Here is a 24197-nt window from a genome sequence, read left to right as displayed (position 1 = left end):
GTGTTCATTTAGTGCAGTATGATGGAACAAGCAAAACAGAGGGGAGCGACACCTCTGAGGAGGAAGAGGTGCATATACTGATGGTTGCAGGTGGTTCAAATGGCTACTGGGTGTCACCACTGGTGGAGGGACAATCAGTGCGGATGGAGGTGGACACAGGCGCGGCTGTGTCCCTTGTTTCAGACACTGTCTACAACAAAATGCTAAAGCATCTTACCCTTCAGCCAACAAACATTGTGCTAAAGACGTATACCGGCAAACCTGTGGCCATGAGAGGCGCCATTGAGGTGACAGTTAAATTGAACGGACAGACTGCGAAACTGCCACTATATGTGGTAAAGGGAAATTACCCATCTCTACTGGGACGTGCGTGGCTAGAGAAAATCACGCTGGACTGGCCTGCAGTCCGCATGATGTCAAAAGGGGAGTCAGGTCTGACTGTAGTTTTAAACAAACATGCAGAACTCTTCAATGGTGAACTGGGGAGCATGAAAAAGATCCGCGTGAGACTGGACATTAAACCTGACAGCAAGCCGAAGTTTCACAAAGCCCGACCTGTACCCTATGCAATTAGGCCAAAGGTTGAGGCTAACTTGGAGGCCTTAGTCGAGAATGGAGTCCTGGAGCCTGTGAGCGTGAGCAAATGGGCCACACCCATTGTTCCTGTCCTGAAAAAGGATGGATCTGATCGAATCTGCGGGGATTTTAAAGTGACTATTAACCCGGTGCTGTCTGCGGAACAGTACCCTCTTCCCCTCATTAGTGATCTTTTTACGGGCCTGGCCGGAGGGCAAAAGTTCAGCAAAATAGACTTAAGCCAGGCTTATCTACAAATGCATGTCGATGACAAATCAAAGGAGCTGCTGACAATTGTGACACACAAGGGGCTATACAGGTACTGCCGCCTTCCGTTTTGAATTACGTCGGCCCCTGCTCTATTCCAAAGGGCAATGGATCAGATCTTGAGTGGACTGCCAGGAGTCCAGTGCTACCTGGACGACATCCTTGTCACTGGGACAAATGAGGAGGATCATCTTCTGAACTTGGATGCGATACTACAGCGACTGAAAGAGTACGGACTCAGAGTTCGTAAGGACAAATGTGAATTCTTTCAGTCTTCAGTTGAGTACCTGGGGCATGTGATTGACACCAAAGGTCAAGGCGATCGTGGAGGCCCCAGCACCCCAGAATGTGAGCCAGTTACGTTCATTTCTGGGGCTACTTAACTACTATGGGAAGTTTATTCCAGACTTAGCAACTGATGTAACGGCTTCAGCAATGTTGCTATGTCAAGGCAAAACATGGAAATGGACTGAACTGTGCAACGAAGCTTTCGCCCAAGCAAAGAAAGCATTGCTGAAGTCGGAGGTCCTGACACACTTCGACCCAAAGCTACCTGTGCAGCTAGCATGTGATGCATCACCATATGGTGTGGGAGCAGTCATATCCCACATCATGCCTTCTGGGGAAGAGAAACCTATCGCCTTCACATCACGCACCTTGAACAAGGCCGAGAGTAACTATGCGCAGATTGAGCGCGAGGCCTTGGGAATCGTTTTTGGAATTCGAAAATTTCATCAGTACCTGTTTGGGAGAAGGTTCACACTCCTGACAGACCACCGTCCATTGACTTCAATCTTCGGGCCCCACACCGGAATTCCGTCTCTTGCTGCAAGCAGGATGCAAAGGTGGGTTTTACTGTTGTCAGGACACACATACGACATCAAATATCGCAAATCAGACTTGCACGGCAACGCAGACGGTCTCTCGAGGCTGCCCTTGCCTGTTACTCCCCCAGAGCCCCGTCAGATAGACATCTTCTACTTTAGACAAGTGGAGGGAGCACCTGTCACTGCAGTTCAGGTGCGAAGGTCCACCCGCAACGATCCAGTCCTGTCTGAGGTAATGGACAATGTCATTCGAGGGAGAGCTATAGGAGATTCTCCTAGTTTGAAACCTTACGTTTCAAAAAGAAATGAGCTCTCCGTCCAGGCAAGTTGTCTTCTTTGGGGACGCCGTGTCATCATTCTGCCACCTCTGAGGGAACCTATACTGCAACAACTTCATACAGGCCACAGTGGGATGGTTCGGATGAAGGAAATGACAAGAAGCTACTTCTGGTGGCCAGGTCTCGATGGAAATATTGAGGAGAAAGCCAAAACATGTTCCCCATGTCAAAGGGTCCGGAATGTTCCACAGCTGGCAACCCTACACCCCTGGGATTGGCCTGCAGAAGTGTGGCAGCGAGTACATGTGGACTTCGTCAGTCCTTTCGAAGAGAAGATGTTTATGGTGGTTGTGGACGCTCGTAGCAAGTGGCCGGAGGTCGCTGTGATGAGGTCTGCCACGGCAGAGAAAACAATTGAGAAACTGGGTGAGATGTTCAGCCGTTATGGCTCACCGGAACAACTCGTAAGTGACAACGGTCCACAATTTGTATCACAGGAGTTTGCAACCTTCCTGTATGTGAATGGTGGCATAGTGGTTAGCACTGTTGCCTCACAGCGCCAGGGATCCGGGTTCGAATCCGGCCTCGGGTGACTGTCTGTGTGGAGTTTGCACATTCTCCCCGTGTTTGCGTGGGTTTCCTCCGGGTGCTCCGGTTTCCTCCCACAGTCCAAAGATGTGCGGGTTAGGTTGATTGGCTATGATAAATTGACCCTTAGTGTTAGGGGGATTAAATACGTGGGGTTACGGGGATAGGGTGGGATATGTGTTGGTGTAGGGGTTACGGGGATCGGGTGGGATATGTGTCGGTGCAGGCTCGATGGGCCGAAATGGCCTCTTTCTGCACTGTGGGGTTTCTGTGATTCTGTGATCTGTGATACATCAGGTCTGCGCCCTATCAGCCCTCTACTAACGGCCTGGCAGAAAGGTTCGTGCAAACTTTGAAGCACGCCTTGAAGGCATCGCAAGGTCAGGGCTCAATCCACCAACGTCTGAACAGCTTCCTGTTGTCCTACAGGAACGAGCCGCATGCCACAGCCAAAACTTCCCCCGCTTCGCTCATGATGAAGAGGCAGTTGCGGACAAGTTTTGACTTACTCAAACCTCCAAGGGCAGAGCAGGTTGTCCATCATCAACAACAAGCTCAAGTTGAAAGGAGAGAGAAAAGAGCCAAGGAGTGACGGTTTCATCCCGGAGAGCACGTCCTAGCTCGAAACTACAACACTGGACCAAAATGGGTTCCAGCTACGGTGATTGCGCAGGCGGGCCCTGTGTCTTACACGGTTGAGACTGCTGAGGACGTCGTCTGGAGAAGACACACAGATCAACTGTTGCTAGGAGCAGAGACAGCCACAGAGGCCCCAACGGCTGGTTGGCCAGCCTGAACTGTTTCCGGATGATACCGCAAACCAGCATCCTTTGCCACAGTGCTCTTCTCCAACACAGGAAGTCAAAGAGACTGTTCCACCTGTGCAAACTCCTGACTTTCGACTGACACAGGCACCTCCTCTATCTAGGCCTGTATCAATGCCTACTGCTGTGGAAGCCAGCGATGACCGCCGGTATCCTGTCAGAGAGCGGCGGCCTCCAAGACACTTGGATCTGTAGGCTTAGTGACTTACCCACAAGACTGGGGCAGAATAAACCCCAGGGTAAAGTCAGGGTTAGAGGCAGTCTACTTCTACCCTTGGTTAGTTGAGTGCATTGAAAGTAACTTACCTGTTGAGGAATAATGTGGACCTTTCATTTAAGAGGGGAGGAATATGTTATGTATTGGGTGTTCTCCTCCCACCAGTGGTGGCGCTGTCACAGCAGAGAAATGGTTGGGGTGTTCTCTTGGTTAAGCTTTAGCTCTCTTTTTTCGGTACTCTCCGGAACTTTCTTTTTGAATAAAGCACTTCATGTTTGAATCTCTGAGTTCTGAGTTCTAATTGTGTCTAGGTAGAAAGGTACAGACACAGCACCAGCCAATGCCACCAGGCCTTGGTGCACCACCGGAGGAGGAGGAAGAAGAGGAGGATGATCAGCAGCAGCACCAAGGTGGGAGGGAGGCCCACAACATTGACACTGCATGGACCGTCCGTCAACGACTGATAACAAGCTGCTTCTAGGCCCCTACTCAGGAAATGGCTTCTGGCATGGAGAACAACATGAATGAAAGCAACCCGCAAGCCCAAAGCCGGCCAAGGCAGCAGTGATTCCAAAGGCCAAACCTGTACATTTTGAATACAAAAACTTTTTTATTTTACAAACTCTGTGTGTGTCATTTCTTCATGACAAACCAATAGAAACAAACACAAAAAATTGTTAATTAACATAACTGGTTCTCATAACCTGGAGATAATGGCCAAAACACTAAACAAAAGTTTGAACACGAACCTTGGCCTTTAGTAAAATTTTTTCCAACATTTCGTCATACCTCCTGTTTTTTGCCCTTCGAGGGTGATCTCCTTACCATGCGCACTTACCCCCTTCCCACCCTACTGCTCCTCCATAATGGGGCCCCAGTGGCTGCAGCAAGGCTGGCGGAAGGCTGCTGATTGTCAGAACCTGAGACTACAGATGCCCTTGAAGGACGGCTTCGACCAGCTCTGGGCCTGGAGGGCCCGGCTGCAGACTGCACCAACTCTGCATGGGTGGCAGCAGTCTGGGCTACAGGTGGTGGGAAGTGCAATGGGGAAGTGACGGTGGTGGCAGCAGGAATGCTGTCATCTTGAGAGAGGACAGCACCTCCCTGCTCGACCATCACACTGACACTCCCAGGGGCAGCACCTCAGCATCCGGAGCAATCTGCTGCTGCGGCGCAGCGAGAGCCCCAGGAAATGTGTCCGAACCAGCGACAATGGCTACAGGCAGTGTTTGTGTGGCCTCAATCTGAGACTGCATGAGACCAGTCTGAGATTGGATTACACCAGCCAGTGACTGAATTGTAGCCCTAAGCATTTGCGTGGCGTCCGCCTGTGCTACAGCGAAGTGCTCCACACTCCTTGCCAGTGCATCAATGGTTTCGGGCACCCTTCCCACTGCACCCATGAGCTGAGTGTGCATGTCCACTGCCTGGGTGTTCATTTCACCGATGAGCCGCTCCTCTGCATCCAGTGCAGCAGGACTCGCTGGCCTACTCTCCCTCCGGGGAGAAGTCCCCCGAGCTTCCCTAGTCACATTGCGTTGCTGCAGCCCGCTGGGTCCCGGAGCTTCACCCTCATCAGACACTTCACACCTGCTCCCCTCCAGGGAAGGCATGATCCCAATGTGAGCATGGGCTTCCTTGGGAGAGGGTGGCACTGAGGTCTTGCCTGATGTGCCTCTCATAGTTGAATAGCCCTTACAATATACAGCCATGGTCTTGCCTGATGTGCCTCCCATAGTTGAATAGCCCTTCATGTATACAGCCATGGTCTTGCCTGATGTGCCTCCCATAGTTGAATAGCAAGGTGTGGAATGTGCGTGTGTGTTTCATGAGAGGGCCATAGGTGTTGGATGAGTGTTGGGCATTGGGGTTTTAAGACCCTCTGGCCATAGAGTGAGGTTGAAATGGAGGGATGGAGAGGTTTTGAAAAAAAAAACACTCACCCTGACGACCCGAGTGAGGTCGTTGAACTTTTTGCGACATTGAGTATGGGTCCTGGGCACCATGCTCCTGGAGGAGACGTGCTGAGCCACCTCCCTCCACACTCTTCTGTAGTCGCGCGGCAAAGGCCTCCTGCCACTCTCAGGGTAGAGTATAGATCTTCTGTGCTCCACCGCGCCAACCAGAGCTTCCAAGGCCCACTCGCTGAAGCGCTGAGCTCGTTCTCTCACCCTCTCCGTAGCCCTTGGCTGGAAAATGTAGGCACAGGTCTCTCCAGGCCGAGATTCAAGGCGCCAATGAGCAGGGTGTGGATGGAGAGCAAGATCGACCCTCCCCTTTAAGAACTGTGTGTCTGTGTTCCATCGCTAACTGACATCACCTGCGCTGCGCCCGCGCTCTGAGTTAGCACCTCGCTCCTCGGCCTTTGCGCCTCAGGACAGGTGTGCAGCGCCTGATTTAGCACTCCAATCACCTCCGGGGCGATAAAAGCCAAGTTTGCAGTCGGAGGCGATAAGTAGCGCCAGGCGCTAAACTTGGCGCCTGGCCGATAATTGCACCCCAAATGGGGTGATACCGAATTTCTCCCCGTGTGTATTATATAGATACTTTGTGAAGTATCCCTTGCTGTGATGATTTAGAAAGTGAATCATTATATGAAGAATCATAATAAATGGAGGATATGTGCTAGGTGGTGGCAGTGTGCCTCTAACCTTGCTCCCACTATTGCTCTCGACAGGTCACGGACCACAAAGGGCAAGAGCTATTTTGTCATACTCTTGTCAGTTGTTTCAACATGACTGGTCCATTACCTATTCTGGTTCTGTCCTGATGGGTGTGAGTTGCCTTGGCTTGTGAGCACATTTATGAAAATGTTAACAAATGCGTGATCATCCCAAACAACACTCCCATGTCCAGACTATCTCCCTCCCTTTGTCATGCTGTTTCAAATTAGCTTTCATAGTGATTTTTTTCAGTACTCTTGTAGATGAACAGTGAAATGTCATATTTATGGTATTATTGTCTATGGTATTATTGTCCAGAAAGGGAAAGGACAGCGCAGCCAGTGGCTGTGAATGTGACTCTGGCCCTGAATTTCCTCGTGCCGGGATCCTTCCAGACTGGAGCAGGCGACATCTGTAACATCTCCCAGTTTGCCATCCACTGCTGTATAAGAGAGGTGACATATGTTCTTTATGCCAGGAGAGAGGACTTCATTGTCTTCTCTCTGACCTGAGAGAAGCAGGCGGAGTGTGCACGCGGCTTTGCCAGGATGGCGGGCTTCCCCATGGTGCAGGGCGCCATTGACTGTATGCACGTGGCCTTGCGGGCGCTGCATCTAAGTGCCGAGATGTACCGCAACCACAAAGGTTACCACTTGCTGAATGTGCAGTTGGTATGCGACCATGCTCAGCACATCATGATGGTGAATGCCCGGTATCCTGGCAACAATCATGATGCTTTTATTCTGCAGCAGTCTGCTGTTCGCTCAGTCTTTGAGTCACCATGACAAACCAGAGGGTAGCAACTAGGCGAGAAGGGCTATCCACTGAACTCCTGGCTCATGACTCCGCTCTGCATCCCACGCACACGTGGGCAGCTGCATATAACGAAAGCCATGCTGCCACACGGAATCTGATCGAGCAGACCATTGGTATCCTTAAACAACACTTCTGCTGCCTGGACTGCTCTGGAGGAGCCCTGCAGTACTCACCAGAGCGTGGCTCAAGATTCATCATGGTCTGCTGCCTGCTCCACAACCTCGCTATCGAGAGGGCACAGCCCTTGCCACCAGGCATACGGAGACCAGCTGAGGAAGAGGAGGAGGAGGAGGAAGCAGAAGAGGCGGAAGCAGAAGGGAGGAGGCAACCAAGATAGCCCCTTTCTGCCCGGGCTGTCCATGATTGACCCATCCGACTGCGGTACCAGTGACACAACCGCATGACCCCATTGAACAATAGTCCCACACCTTACCTTCCACCTGTTACTGACCATCAAAGTGTCCTCTTGCCACAATGCTGAAATAACAATTCAATCCAACTTTACATCAATCCATCCAATATTACACAACAAAGTCAACTAATCACCCTTGTGCATTCCCTTAGTGCCTGTCTTCAGTGTGCCTTTGCCTTTCCTAGTGCTCCTATGAAGTAGTACTCCAGTGGCTGCAGCATGGCTGGTGGAAGGCAGCTGGCAGGGGGAGAACGCAGATGGCCTTGCAGGATGACCTCGAGCAGCTCTGGGCCTACTGCACCATCTCGGCATGGGCGGCAGCAGTTTGGGCTGGCTGGCTGACGGGCACAGGCGGAGTGACAGTGGTAGGAGGACGAATGCTGTCGCCAGGCAGGAGTGTTCCCTCCCAGTCGGGGAACACTTCAGCAGTCAAGGACATTCAGCCTCCGATCTTCGGGTAAGCATTCTCCAAGGCGGCCTTCGAGACACACGACAATGCAAAATCGTCGAGCAGAAACTGATAGCCAAGTTCCACACCCATGAGGACGGCCTGAACCGGAACGCTACATGTAACCCCACCTGACGTAGGGTCATCCAGACTCGAGTCGTCATTGGCTTGTTCTCTCTACACAGATGCGGCCGGACCTGCTGTGATTTCCAGCAAAAAAAAAAAAATGTTTTTTGTCTGTTTTTCTGTTTTTCACACAGACCCCAGCATCTGCAACATTTGACCCCTTGTGACCCCACCTCATTGTTCTTTGATGTAATGTTTTCCTGACTGACCTGTTTGGACACCATTCACACCTTTGATTGCTGTGATTATCTCTCTGCCGAGGTGTGATAAATGACAGTTAGAAAGATTACCTGTAAACATCTGACATTATTCTCTGACTATATAAGCTGTGTCTTTATGCAGCTCTCCACTTCACCTGACGAAGGAGCAGCGCTCCGAAAGCTTGTGACTTCAAATAAAGCTGTTGGACTGTAACCTGGTGTTGTGTGACTTCTTACATCCTGAGAGAGGACAACAGGTTCGTGCTCCACGGAGCCATTGCCACTCCCCGGGGCGACACCTAGGCATTCCTAGCTATCTGTTGGAGGACAGATTGCTGGACTGCTGTGACACTCTGCAAGCCTCTTTCCACATTAGTAAACAAAGCCACGATTGCAGCAGTCTGAGCTTGCATGCAAGCTGAGCCTGCCTGAGAGCAGGCTGAGTTTGCATGACAGAAGTCTGATCTTCCACTGCAGCACTCAGGCGGTGGGTGGCATCAGCTTGTGCTGCAATGGAAGCTGAGACATCAGCCATCAGACAATGCATCATGGTTGGGTCCACAAGTGCGCTAATGGAGTTGCCCATCACTTCCATGCTGGAAATCATGGGCTCCAAGTTCTGCGTAAAGCCCTGTGCAAGGTTGGTGCCGGACTCCTCCATGCTCCTTGACATTGCACTAAGGCTTTTTGGCAGGTCTGCCAATGCACCAAACATTTCATTGTGCATATCCATCAGTGTTCTTCTGTAGGCCGCCCCATCGAAGTCCTCATCTGAGTCCTGTGCAGCAGAACTTGTGTGCGACCTCACCATCCGGGGAGCTGGCACCTGCGCTACTTTTTCACCCTGCCCTGGCTGCAGGCCACTCCCGCCACATGCAGATCCCACCTCTAACCTATCCTCTAAAGCACGTGGCGTGTCAATATCTGAGTTAGTGGCTGAGTGTGAAATTGAGTGATGGTGCTGTGTCTTCACCATTAGTGCATTGGTGTTCTTCTATTTAGTGCTCCTCCACCAGTGCCTGTCCAGGTGTCCGTTCTTGGCTATCTAAAAGGAGAAAGGCACAAGGGTAAGGTTGTGGTGAGGGGAGGGGGAGAAAGCAAGAAGTGCATGCTTACACTATGTGCAACTTTTGAATCAGAAGAGATTGTGGGATGAGGTGGAAGTGGGATGTGAGAAGGAGGATTACGTATGAAGATACCGGGATCTTGTATTCTTTCAGCCTCGCTGCTGGCCACGGGCTCAGCAATGCCCCTCCCAATAATTGCCAGCATCGTCTCCTCCATGGGGGGTTAGGTAATGCAGGCACGCCTGTCCCCCGCCGTTTAGGTCCTGCTGGCGCCACCTTTTCCAGCAAGAGGAAGGGAAGTATGTCAGTGAGTGTGGTGCAATATGTTTCGGTGATATGCCTGTTGTGATTGAATAGCTGCCAGTGTGTGAAAGCTGTGAGATGTGGGTGTGAGGCTTTGGTAAGTGTGTGAGGGTGAGGTGAAGCTATGATTGTGAGCTGTGAGTCGTGTTTGGTAGAGATTGTTAGTAGGTGAGTGATGGGGGTGTGGTGCATTGAGCAGTGCGTGAGGCTAGTGGTGTGGATGGTGGGATATGGCATTTGAAGATGAATTCACCGACCTTGACGACCCGTGTGAGTTCATTAAACTTCTTACTGCACTGCATCCAGGTCCTCCGGAGAACCACAGCAGCTATCTACTCACATTGGATTTTATGCATTTGCCTGGAGGGCCTTCTGGCCCTCCTGTGGAAACAGCACCTCTCTCCTCCTGTTGACCTCCTTTACCAAGGCCTCCAGTGCTGCATCGGAGAACCTTGGCGCACGCGCTCTCCCCTGTTGTGCCATCATTGGTGTTTTTTTCCTCCTCTCACTCTCTTCCTTAGCCAGTTGAATGAACTGCTGCAGGGAGAATGCACCTCCCCTTTAAGATGTGCAGAATGCCTTTAAGAAGTGCGGCTAGCATGAACTTGGGCCCCCTGCTGAACGTTCAGCCACTCATCAGCACATTCAGTGCTGGGCTGAATGCCACAATCATGCTGATCAGCAGGCAACTTGAAGTTAGTGAGCTGCCTGCATTCCTTTGAACGCATCGCGATCCCCGCATTTGTTTTCGGGGGCAAACAAATTTTTAGACCTTTGTCTGTGCTGGGGGAAATGAACTAATAGTTCAACCAAGGAAATAATGTTTTTATAGGGCTCAGGAAATGGAGGGTCCCTAGGTCTTGACGTCAAAGTGTTTGAAAGGGACATTTTCCCTTGTGCTTTTCTCCATCATGACTTTGGCTCACTTTTACTGTATGTGAAGAATGCTTTGACTTGAAGATTGAAAAGTCCCTACAAAATAGGTAATATAACTTGTTTTTCTTCAAAGGCAAGCAGTTAATAGAAAAAATAGTCTGAAGTACTATAGAGACAAAAGGTGCAATGTGTTATTCTTTAATTTAGGGAAATTCCTTTTTATCTCCACACGATTTAATTTTATATTTAACTTAATGGTCTCTTTTTCCTAAAGAAGCATTGTTTTCTTTACAAAGCCATCATTTATTTATTATATATATAGTAGGAAAAAAATAATTAAACAACATATTCAGTTCATGCACAATTTAGAATTGCTTTAACAGCAAAAAAAATACTTTCTGACTACCCAAAATGCACATCCTTTCAAAAACGCAGGTCTATCTTAGACTAATCCTTTAACAAAAGTTTATATAATCATGGTTGGCTCAGGCTTGTCGGGTCCCTCTAAATATCTTGATGGACATGGGTTGTGTTGTAGCGCATGGTTTTCTCTCGTGGTCAAGTCAGCCATTCCAGAAGCAATCTGTAAGTCTGTATCCAGGTAGAAAGTGGTGAAGTGGCGAACCCTTCCTCCACATAGTTGGGTTTTTAATGGCCCTTTTAGTTTTGAACCACACCTCTGGGGCGGTTGCTTACCAACAATAGGCTTCTTCAAATACAACCTCAGGATTGATTGACACTCCATTTGTTTTTAATGTAGCCAAGTTAGGTAGGTCTTCAGCTGGTCTGGAGCCAGGTTCTGCCAATTGCTATGGTTATCTTTATTTGTTCATTCTTATCTATCTAACCGCAGCCAGAGAATCACCTGCAATGGACTATCTTCCCGTTACCTCTGGTGTTCCCCAAGGATCTATCTTTGGCCCCCTCCTATTTCTCATCTACATGCTATCCATCGGCGACATCATCCGAAAACACAGCATCAGTTTCCACATGTACGCTGACGACACCCATCTCTACCTCACCACCACTTCTCTTGACCCCTACACTGTCTCTAAATTGCCAGACTGCTTGTCCGAGATGAGCAGAAATTTCCTCCAACTAAATATTGGGAAGACCGAAGCCACTGTCATCAGTCTCCGCCACAAACTCCGTTCCCTAGCCACTGACTCCAACCCTCTCCCTGGCATCTGTCTGAGGCTGAACCAGACTATTCGCAACCTTGGTGTCATATTTGACCTCGAAATGAGCTTCTGACCACATATCCAACCATCACTAAGACCGCCTATTTCCACCTCCAGAACATCGCCTGACTCCGCCCCTGCCTCAGCTCATCTGCTGCTTAAACCCTCATCCATGCCCTTGTTACCTCTAGACTTGACTATTCCAATGCACTCCTGCCCGGCTGCCCACATTCCACCCTCTGTAATTTTGAGGTCATCCAAAACTCTCCTGCCCGTATCCTAGCTCGCACCCATGACCCCTGTGCTCGCTGACCTACATTGGCTCCCGGTTAAGCAACGGCTCGATTTTAAAATTCCAATCGCCCCTCCCTATCTCTGTAATCTCCTCCAGCCCCACAACCTTCTGAGATATCTGCGCTCATTTAACTCTGGCCTCTTGAGCATCACTGATTTTAATTGCTCAACAATTAGCGATCGTGCCTTCAGCTGCCAAGGTCCTAGGCTCGGAAATTCCCTTCCTAAACCTCTCCGCCTCTCTACCTCTCTTTCCTCCTTTAAGACGCTCCTTAAAACCTACCTCTTTCATCTGCCCTAACATCTCCTTATGTGGATCGGTGTCAAATTTTGTTTGATACCGCTCCTGTGAAGAGCCTTGGGATGTTGTACTACATTAAAGGTGCTATATAAATACAAGTTGTTGTTGTTGTTGTCGTTGTCTTTAATGAGGTGTAACTCAAAGCTTTTGGGCTAGAAATTCAGCTCCTTTGCGCCTGCTGTTAGCGCCTCCGGGGGGCGCTAACAGGGCGCAAAGGGCTTATCGCCCGGAGAGGGGTGAAAAAAGCACCTCCCGTGAAGTTCGACGGGGTGTTGCTGAGGCATCGCCATGTGCCGCGACCCCTTAGCACCCCGCAGCATCCCCTTACCGCCCCGCGGCAGAAATTTGGCTGCGCCCCACAAGGCTGCCCCGGACAATGTCAGCACCAGCCTCATGCGTCGCGAACCGGGCCGGCCTCCGCTCGCAGGGCGGTATTTAAAGGGGAGTTGCGGCTGCGACCCGCGCCGCCATTTTCTTTTTTTTGGCTGACCTCCAGGTCGGCCCTCCGTGGTGGGATGTGGCGTGGCCCTGGCCACCATCTCGCAGCCCGGCATCGCGTCTCAGCGCCGTGCTGCGGCCGTGGCTCCACGCTGCCCTGGTGGCCTAGTGTGGACCATCGGAGGCCCTGCAGAGTGCGCAACGGCCCTCCCCTTTAACTGAAGAGGAGGGGCGTTGAAACATGGTGGCGTTTCGTGGAGTGCTGCCGATCGCACCCCGACATCGCCTTGGTTACCGCCCTACCAGGAAGTGGAGCGCCCAAGATTGCGCTCCACTTCCTGTGCAGGGCAGTAAGCCAAATTTAGCGGCCGGGGCAGTACTTCCGCGCCGGACGCTAAATGTCCAGCCTTAACTCAGCTACCGCCCCCAAACGGGACGTAACCGAATTTCATGCCCTTTTTTTCTTCAGCCTGCCTGGAGCCGATTTTCCCTTTTAATATAACTTTTGTTTGTCGTATGTATTTTTACTACAGTACGCGTCTGAAAAATATGAAATGTCTGCACCGGCTCTTACCTGGTTCTTCTACATATTGTAGTTTTTTTTCAGGTAGTCCTTGTGGCTACCAAATGCAGCCAAGGGATATGTACATTTTGTCTCTCATCTGCCTCACTCTTATCCTTTTTGTAACTTTTTCTGAGTCTTGCTCTACTTGTGTCTAGTTTGTTTCTCTCTCACCTGCAATTCTTTTTATGAGTCCCTTTCCCACTCTCACATCTCTGATTCTTTTCTGTGTGTTTCGGACCTTTGATTTTTGGAATCTTGACTACAGTAGATTAGTCTGCCAATACACCATGTCACAATAAGGGTTTGTTCTCTCCAAGATTCCCCAGTGCATTCCTGATTTCTGAGTCTTAAGGGGGAGGTGCTCAACAGAGGTGAGATTTTTTTCCATAAGAAGGTAGGGGAAATTGGAGGACATCCCAATTTTGATCTTTCAAACTCATAGACATCGGTATATAACAGTTTACTGTTGTGTCCTCACGGCCCTCATCACTGATGTATGGTATGGGGAGATTTTTTTTAAATACTGAAAAACAAATCAGACTCTTCCTATTTTTCAGCCTCTTGTTTTCTTCCACTTTATGTTCCCTTTTAATGCAATTCCGGATAGAAGTAGCCTGAATATTCAGAGAGCCATAGGAAAAGGTTTGGATTTGATTCTCGATCTGCGGCATTTCTGGCTTGTTTTAGATAGACTTCCATTCAATTCCAGTGCAGCCACCCATTTTGCAGTGATTAAGCTTTTAACATTTGCCAGATATGCTCACTACTGAAATCCAAACAATCATTGGCTTCCTGTCCCTATCTCAAAAGTAGTCACAGTGCTAGTTTGTGTTGCTGTAGCTGCCAAAATAGTCACACAAGGGTCTGGCTCAGAGACTTCAGATCTCCTATTACTAATTCTATGATAAAGACTTGTCTCTTTTATAGTATGGATTTATTGGGCCACTCTTACAGAAAACTTTACATTAAATTAGGCATCTATTTTGGAACAAAAATAAGGTACTAGTCTCCGGTCTGCATTAGTAACCAGGTAAACATTTAATTTCACATTGTGTAGTTCATGCATTGTGTAGTTGGTGGTAGAGTACAGTCTGCGACACAGTTGATTAAAAAAAAATCTATTACAGGTAGTAAGGTTTATATTTTTTGTAAAGTAAGCATCAACATTTTACAATACTGGAAATTTTATAATTTGCGACTTGCTTATATGGTTTCATTGATTACTTTTTTCTTTTTATAGTGATGTGCAGGCATTGAATGATTTTTTGCATGGACCTGGTAGTCAAGAAGTAAGTATTTTTTGTGTACCATTGTGAATTTTAATGCTAATTAATATATACATAGAAATTTTACTAATTTCTTTGTCAAGTAGCATTACATTAAATATATCTTAAACAGCCTAACATGAAATTTTAAAGCAAAAGTTACCATGGATCAAATAGAATTGACGATTTGCTATGTTACGTTTGTGTTTTTTCTGAACAACAGTAGAATTTAGCAGTGACAGGATTAAAAATAAAATGATGATGTACCGATATTGATAGATGTTGCCAGAGTTCAAAAGGCTGTTGGTATAGCCGGTGCAAATTGGACAGACAGTCAAAGCTGTTCCGTATAAAAAAAACGGGCAGATATTGAAATGCAGAGTTCAGTAAAGACCCTAATAAAGTTTTCCTGAATTCCGTGATTGCTTTAATCCCCAAAGCAATACAGACCGGTCTCAACCAGTGAGTATACATAATGGGCCAGAAATTAGGATCGGGTGCTTGCCGCGCGTGCAAGCCCCCGATGTGCACTCACCCGGCGCGCCGACATCTGAAGCCTGGGCCTGCTTGGAATTCCTGTCACTGGCCTGGTTCAGGTGTCGGCGCGATGTGCTTGCCTGATCCAGCGGCGTAGTTAGTGCGATGTGCCGGCTGGGATCAGGTGAGCACTGTGCAGCCAATCAGGGGAGGGGAAACTTCATTCATGAGTTTGATAGTAAGAACTGTCAAACTCATGAAAAGTACGGGCGCCCAAAAGACTAGTTTAACTTTAAATAAAATTTTAAAAAACATCCCAATAATTAAATAAACTGTAAATAACTTTAAAAAACTATTTTAAACAATTAATAACATTTTTGAAAAAAAGAATTTTTTAAGAAATCAGGTCTAAAAATAAACTTACCTTACTGTAAAGTCTTTAAAAACAATGAAGCTGTGGAAAAAATGTAATAATTTTAAATAATAGACCACTTACCTTCAAGAATCCAGTCCTTACGCCTCCTTTTTATATGTGTAAAAAGTTCAGGCCCTTGCACACGGACAAACCTGTCAAAAAGGAAGTTAACGCGTGCGCGCAGAGTCCTGCGCGCACGCGTTGGACCTCTGAAACCCTTGGAGGAAATGCCGGTTTCCCGCGCATGCGCTGTGCATGCTGAAATCCGGCACTTCCAACGGGCCCACGCGTGAGTACCCCATCCGTACTCATGCGTTGGGACCGGAATTACTGGCCCAATAACTGTAAATGACTCAATTCTGGCTTGCATATGTGTCCAGAGGGAATACTTTGATTATTATTTTCCCCTGGAAAAAACTCTCGCCGAAGCCACTTACAATGACACTTTCAAATTCCTAACTGTCTAGCCTTTGGCCCTCTATTCGCCACAATACTTCTGCTCAATCTGATATCTCTGTAACCTCCTCCAGCCATACCGAGATCTCTGCGCTCTTCCAATTCTGGCCTCTTGCACATCCCTGATTTTCTTTGCTCTACCATTGGCGGCTGTGCCTTCAGCTGTCAGGGCTCTTAAGCCCTGGAATTCCCTCCCTCAACCTCTCTGGCTCCCTATCTCTCTCTCCTCCTTTAAGACACTCCTTAAAACCTACCTCTTTGATCAGTTCCATTCGCAATTCCTCAGATAATGAAGCAGTCCGTGACCACATGCAGCATCCAGGCTTGGGCTGATAAGTGGCAAGTAACATTCGCGTCACACAAGTGCCAGACAATGACCATCTCCAACAAGAGAGAGTCTAACCACCTCCCCATGACAATCAGTGACATTACCATCGTAAAATCCACTACCATCAGCTTCCTGGGGGTCACCAGATCAGAAACTTAACTGGACCAGCCACATAAATATAGTGGCTACAAGAGCAGGTCAGAGGCTGGGTATACTGTGGCGAATGACTCACCTCCTGACTCCGCAAAGTCTTTCCACCACCTACAAGGCACAAGTCAGGAGTGTGATGGAATACTCTCCACTTGCCTGGATGTGTGCAGCTCCAGCAACACTCAAGAAGCTCGACACCATCCAGAACAAAGCAGCCCGCTTGATCGGCATCCCATCCACCACTTTAAACATTCACTCCCTCCACCACTGGTGTACCGTGGCTGCAGTGTGTACCATCTACAAGATGCACTGCAGCAACTCGCCAAGGCTTCTTCGACAGCACCTCCCAAACCCATGACCTCTTTCACCTAGAAGGACAAGGGCAGCAGGGTAGGGGATTAAATACGTGGGGTTACGGGGATAGGGTGGGATATGTGTCGGTGCAGGCTCGATGGGCCGAAATGGCCTCTATCTGCACTGTAGATTCTGTGATTCTGTGATGTCAAACACCATCCTGACTTGGAAATATATCGCTGTTCCTTCATTGTCGCTTGGTAAAAATCCTGGAACTCTCTCCCTAACAGCACTGCTGGGAGTACCTTCACCACACGGATTGCAGCGGTTCAAGAAGGCGGCTCACCACCACCTTCTCAAGGGCAACTAGGGATGGGCAATAAATGCTGGCCTTGCCAGCAACGCCCACATCCCGTGAATTAATTTAAAAAAAATGTTGGTCACCTGTCCTAATACATATCTCTTTATGTGGCTCAGTGTCAAATTTGTTTTGAGAATCGCTCCTGTGAAGCACCTTAGGACATCTTACTACGTTAAAGGTACTATATAATGCAAGTTGGTGTTTAGTACAATTCAATCTTGGATCTTTGGTTTTCACAGATAGATGAGGATGATTTGCTTGGTTCAGCCTGCACTATTGACAACTCTAATTCACTTTTTGCTGATGCCATTGTAAGTACTAAAATTCAAAAATATATGTATAGTCGAAAAATGGCTTATATTCACAGTAAGACTACTGTATATGTGAAATGGACATCTATTGTAAAAGAACCAGTCTGTTCAGTGTCTTTTTTTTTATATCTGTCCTTTTATTGGAGAGCTCACTTCTTTGACCAAGCTTTTGGTCACCCCTCCTGATCTTTCCGTCTTTGTCTTGATTACGCCTCTGTGAAGCACCTTGTGACGTTATTTTACGCTAAAGGCATTAAATAGATGTAAGTTCTTGTAAGTTTGTTTATCATGAGCAGAGTTATCCTGTTTGCCATATATGTCCTTAATACTGGTCAGGCATAATTCCTGGAGGTTGTTTCTTTTAAAGCTGGGGAGTCACTCAAACTTCTTTTGCTGATAAGCAGGGATTTTAATCTTTTTTCAGATCAGGTATTGGATTGTCCTTGAAAGATGGATTAACACTTTGGTGCCCCAGGATGTTCCTAATATTTGGCAGATTTCCATTCATCTCTTCACCTTCTCTTTGTTCTTTTCTCCCCCCCTCCCTTCCCCTGCCCCACACTTGCTTAACAATCTATTACTTCTCCAACTTTTTCCAGTTCTGACGAAGGGTCACAGACCTGAAATGTTGGGCTGGATTTTGCCGGCGCTCAGAGTGCGGGTTTGGAGGTAGGAAACCTGCTGTCAACCCACCTCCACGCGAGTCTCCCAGGTGTCGGGTCTGTCAGCGGAGAACTGACCCGACACCAAGCAGCGGTGGAGACAATTGAGATCATTAAATGGCTTGTTAACAGCCAATTTAATGCTACAGGAAACTTTGTGTTATCCGGAGGCTAACTGTCCGGAATGCTCGAGCCACCGGCAAAAATCAGGAGCCGTTTTCGTTAGGTTTTTTTTCTTCTCGTTGCTTTTTTCTCAACAGTCAAGCTCTGCAAGGTCTGCTGAAGCTGTTGCTAAGCTACAGAGACGCTTGGACTGTTTAGAAGCGGGTTTGTTGACAGATATGGAGCTCAAAAGCTTCCGTATCTTTCAACATTAGCGCTGGTTTGTCTGGCAGTTTTGAGGGAATGGCAACAGCTTGGTCCCGTCGGTGCCAGATAGCACAAAGTTTCCTGTATTATGAGGCTTCCTTCTAATTTTACGTGCTCCCCCACGGGTTACCCGCTGCTCGGGGAACATGCCAGCTCACCCTGGCGTGAGTTGAATCAGCTCTGATGTATCGTGATAAGCTGACAGCTGCAGAAGTGGTGTAAAGGATGTCATGTTGCAGATGGTCAGTTTCAGAGCGCAGAAACTGTTGGTTATTGCATTTGTAAGACATACAGAGATTTCTTTAGCTTGCAAGTGTTTAGAGCCAACAGTATGTCCAGTGCCACCTCATTGGAACAACCTCTCTCATCATTGACAGATCACTTCTGTCATCTCACCTGCAGCTGCCATCTATTGCAGCAACTTCGGTGCTCTAGAAACTATCTCACCTTACTCCTCTGATTCCTTCCACGATCAGCCCCAACACCAACATCACCAGGCACGCCAGCAGCACCAACAATAGCACCAACCTTCCATTCCACCCCCTGATGCTGCACAGGACACAGGGCATCAGCCCCTGACAACATTGCTGCCCGAGAGGCCAGTGATGGAATCATCATGGCCAGATTTACTTCACTTGACGCTGTAAACCCTGGCTGCCACATGATGCGCCAGGTTGACACCATCCCACACCAGCACCGTAAAGCATCCCTTTAATGTCCAAGCCATTCCATGCACACTCATCACTATAGCGGGGCGGTGGGGGGGGGGGAGCGGGGGGGTGGAGTTATGTCTCAACATTCACTGGAACTCAGTAAGACACTTCTCATGGTGCGCACAGATCTGTCCAATAAGGGGCAGTGTTGAAAATATAGATTTCACTGTATGACAACACATTACCAGAAACTTCACATGGACATTGGCTAAACCTCTCAAGTGCCTACCCTGTTGTGTGTTGTTAGTTGGTATGCTTGCAGTAGGATGAGGGTCAGTGTGAGGGGTGGCTAGTGAGATGGGGAAGTGATAATGTAGATGGAGAGGGCTGGGTGGAAGTGCAAGGTAAGTTGGTGTGAGCAAAGATGTGCAGGAGAAGGGTATGGAAGGCAGAGTGATGGGGATGTGTTGAATGGCACAGCAGGGTGAGTTTGAGTGTGGCTTGGCAGTAAGGTTTCGTGATCCACTGAGATCATTGAAAGGTTGGCGCCACTGCAGCCAGGGACTCCTGATGACATCCCTGCTTTTGCCCTCCTGTGCAATGTGCAACCAGGCTGCGTTGGTGTCCCGGGGAGGAGGTCTCTTCTGCCCTTGGAAGGGAAGAGAACCTCCCTGCGTGCTGTGACTCCCTCCATAAGCATATGGAGAGAGTCATGGGAGAGCCTGGGTGCAACTGTCCACCTTTGTGCAGTGCTTGTCATTGTTTGCAGCACCTCAATGCTGTAAAACGTTGACAGAACAACTGTCAAATTCAATGTGGCCGTGGTCCCTTTAAGGAAACCGGCTGATGACGCGTCATCAAATGATGTCATCAGACCCGCTTCCTGTTAATTGGCTGGGAAGCCCGCAGGGCGGGCTTAACAAGACCAATCAAGGGAAAATACCTTTGATAGAGCGGCTGCAGCTGGGAGCGGGACCGGAACCCGGCAACCAGCTATCCCGAACTGTTTCTCTCTTCACGATGCTGCCTGACCTGCTGAGTGTTTCCAGCATTTTCTGTTGTTGTTTCAAAGTAATAATAGGATTGGGCAGAGTCAACACGGATTTATGAGAGGGAAATCGTGTGTGACAAGAGTTTTTTGAGGTTGTAACTAGCAGGATAGTTAAGGGGGAACCAGTGGATGTAGTGTACAGTATTTGGATTTTCAGAATCCAAATTGGATTTTGATATGGTACCACACAAGAGGTTATTAAACAAAATTAGGGCTCATGGGATTGAGGGTAATATATTAGCATGGATTAAGGATTGTTTTCTGCCTGTTAACCAGAGAGTAGGAATAAACGGATCATTTTCGGGTTGGCAGGCTGTAACTAGTGGGGTACCACAAGGATCAGTGCTTGAGCCTCAGCTATTCAGAATCTATATCAATGATTTGGATGAGGGGACCAAATGTAATATATCCAAGTTTGCTGATGATACAATGCTAGGTGGGAATGTAAATTGTGAGGAGGATGCAAAGAGGCTGCAAGGGGATATAGACAGGTTAAGCGAGTGGGCAAGAACATGGCAAATGGAATATAATGTGGAGAAATGTGAAGTTATTCACTTTGGTAGAAAAAATAGAAAAGCAGAGTATATTTTAAATGGTGAGAGATTGGGAAATGTTGGTGTTCAGAGGGACCTGGGTGTCCTTGATCACTGGGTGTCCTTGATCACTGAAAGTTAACAAGCAATTAGGAAAGCAAATGCTATGTTGACCTTTATTGCAAAAGGATTTGAGTATAAGAATAAAGACGTCTTACTGCAATTATATAGGGTCTTGGTGAGACCACACCTGGAGTATTATATACAGTTTTGGTCTCCTTACCGAAGGAAGGATATACTTGCAATAGAGGGAGTGCAACGAAGGTTCACCAGACTGATTCCTTGGATGGGGGATTGTCTTATGAGGAGAGATTAAGTAGACGGCCTATATTCTCTAGAGTTTAGAAGAGTGCGAGGTGATCTCATTGAAACATACAAAATTCTTACATAGAAAATAGGAGCAGGAGTAGGCCATTCGGCCCCTCGAGCCCGCTCCGCCATTTAATGAGATCATGGCTGATCATCCAAATTCAGTACCCTGTCCCTGCTTTCTCCCCATATCCCTTGATCCCTTTAGCCTCAAGAAATATATCCAACTCCTTCTTGAATATATTTAATGAATTGGCCTCAACTGCCCTGTGTGGCAGAGAATTCCACAGGTTCTCCACTCTCTGGGTGAAGAAATTCCTCCTCATCTCTGTCCTAAATGGCTTACCCCTTATCCTTGGACTGTGACCCCTGGTTCTGGACTCCACCGCCATTGGGAACATCCTTCCTGCATCTAGTCTGTCTAGTCCTGTCAGAATTTTATAAGTTTCAATGAGATCCCCTCTCATTCTTCTAAACTCTAGCAATTATAAGCCTAATTGACCCAATCTCTCCTCATCCGTCATTTCTGCCATCCCAGGTATCAGTCTGGTGAATCTTCGCTGCACTCTCCATGGCAAGAACATCCTTCCTCAGATAAGGCGACCAAAACTGCACACAATACTCAAGGTGTGGTCTCACCAAGGCCCTCTACAACTGCAGCAAGACATCCTTGCTCCTGTACACAAATCCTCTCGCTATGAAGGCCAACATACCATTTGCCTTCTTAACCGCCTGCTGCACCTGCATGCTTACCTTCAGCGACTGGTGCACAAGGACACCCAGGTCTCGTTGCACTTCCCCTTTTCCCAATATATTGCCGTTCAGATAATAATCTGTCTTCCTGTTTTTGCCACCGAAGTGGATAACCTCGCATTTATCCACATTATACTGCATTTGCCATGCATCTGCCCAATCACCCAAACTGTCCAAATCGTACTGGAGTTTCTCTGCATCCTCCTCAGCACACACGCCCACCCAGCTTTGTGTCATCTGCAAACTTGGAGATATTACATCTAGTTCCCTCATCTAGATCATTTATATATATATTGTGAATAGCTGGGGTCCTAGCAACGATTCCTGCGGTACCCCGCTAGTCCAACTCTTTGCTTCCTGTCTGCCAACCAGTTCTCTATCCAAGACAGTACCTTACCCCCAATCCCATGTGCTTTAACTTTACACACTAATCTCTTATGCGGAACCTTATCGAAAGCCTTCTGAAAGTCCAAATACACATCCACTGGTTCTCCCTTATCTATTCTACCAGTTACATCCTCAAAAAATTCCAGTAGATTAGTCGAGCATGATTTACCTTTTGTAAATCCATGTTGACTTTGTCCGATCCTGTCACTGTTTTCTAAGTGCTATTACATCTTTTATAATGGACTCTAGCATTTTCCCCACTACCGATGTCAGGCTTACCGGTCTATAATTCCCCGTTTTCTCTCTACCACCCTTCTTAAATAGTGGGTTACATTAGCTATCCTCCAATCCATAGGAACTGTTCCAGAGTCTATAGAACTTTGGAAGATGACCAGCAATGCATCTACTATTTCTAGGGCCACTTCCTTAAGTACCCTAGGATGTAGATTATCTGGCCCTGGGGATTTATTGGCCTTCAATCCCGTCAATTACCCTAACACCATTTCCCTACAAATACTGATTTCATTCAATTCCTCCTTCTCATTAGACCCTATGTTCCCCGACATCTCTGGGAGATTATTTGTGTCCTTTGTGAAGACAGAACCAAAGTATGTATTTAATTGGTCTGCCATTTCTTTGTTCCCCATTATAAATTCCCCTGATTCTGACTGCAAGGGACCTGTGCTTGACTTCACCAATCTTTTTCTCTTCACATATCTATAGAAGGTTTTACAGTCAGTTTTTATGTTCCCTGCAAGCTTACTCTCATAATCTATTTTCCCCCTCTTAATTAATCCTTTTGTCCTCCTTTGCTGAATCGTAAACTCTCCCAATCCTCAGGTTTGCTCCTTTTTCTGGCCAAATTATATGTCCTCTCCTTGGATCTTATGCTATCCCTAATTTCCCTTTGTTAGCCACGGTTGAGTCACCTTTTTTGTTTTATTTTTATGCCAAACGGGTGAACAAATTCTGTAGTTCATCCATGCGATCTTTAAATGTTTGCCATTGCCTATCCACCATCAGCCCTTTAAGTAACGTTCCCGAATCCATCCTAGCCAACTCGCGCCTCATACCATTGTAGTTTCCTTTATTTAAATTCAGGACCCTAGTCTCTGAGTCAACTACTTCACTCTCCATCTTAATGAAGAATTCTATCATATTATGATCGCTCCTCCCCAAGGGGCCTCACACAACAAGATTGCTAATTAATCCTTTCTCATCATTACATAATACCCAGTCTAAGATGGCCTGATCTCTAGTTGGTTCCGCAACATATTGGTCCAGGAACCCATCCCGTATACACTCTAGGAATTCCTCCTGCACAGTATTGTTACTAATTTGGTTAGCCCAATCTATATGTAGATTAAAGTCACCCATGATAACTGCTGTGCCCTTATTACACGCGTCTCTAATTTCCCATCTAATGCCACCCCCAACCTCAGCATTACTGTTTGGGGGTCTGTATATAACTCCCACTAACGGTCTCTGCCCCTTGGTATTTCTCAGCTCTGCCCATACAGATTCCACATCATCAGAGCTAATAGCCTTCCTTACTATTGTGTGAATCTCCTCTTTAACCAGCAATGCTACCCCACCTCTTCCTTTTTTCCTGTCCTCCTGAATATTGAATACCCCTGGATGTTGAATTCCCAGTCTTGGTCACCCTGGAGCCATGTCTCCTTAATCCCAATTATATCATATCCGTTTACATCTATTTGCGCTGCTAATTAATCCACCTTATTACGAATGCTCCTCGCATTAAGACACAAATCCTTCAGGCTTGATTTTTTTAACACTCTTAGTCCTTTTAGAATTATTATTTACTGTAGCACTGTTTGATTTAAACCCTTGATTTCTCTGCCTTCCACTTTTGCTTTTCTCCTTCCTGTCTTTTGTTTCTATCCTTGCTTCCCTTTCCTCTGTCTCCTTGCACAGGTTCCCAACCCCCTGCCATTTTAGTTTAAACCCTCCCCAACTGCACTAGCAAACACTCCCCCTAGGACATCGGTTCCGGTCCCGCCCAGGTGCAAAACCGTCCAGTTTGTACTGGTCCCACCTCCCACAGAACCGGTTCCAATGTCCCAGGAATTTGAATC

At 47.6% G+C, this 24197-nt stretch overlaps 1 protein-coding gene across 1 annotated transcript in view; it reads left to right on the top strand.

Moving 5' to 3' along the window:
- bicral (BICRA like chromatin remodeling complex associated protein) overlaps positions 1-24197 on the top strand; it is a 136984-nt gene that overhangs the window by 59584 nt on the left and 53203 nt on the right. Inside the window, exons 3-4 of the mRNA XM_085980788.1 lie at positions 14508-14556; positions 17253-17324. Of these exons, the coding sequence (XP_085836914.1) occupies positions 14508-14556; positions 17253-17324 (121 nt within the window). The remainder of the gene's footprint in view (positions 1-14507; positions 14557-17252; positions 17325-24197) is intronic.

Source organism: Somniosus microcephalus, chromosome 3 (genome assembly GCF_052327205.1).
Source record: "Somniosus microcephalus isolate GS21.2 chromosome 3, FLI_Smic_1.0, whole genome shotgun sequence".
Lineage (NCBI taxonomy): Eukaryota > Metazoa > Chordata > Chondrichthyes > Squaliformes > Somniosidae > Somniosus > Somniosus microcephalus.
The sequence above is the reverse complement of the archived record's forward strand: the minus strand, read 5'-3'. Positions and strand labels throughout refer to the sequence as shown.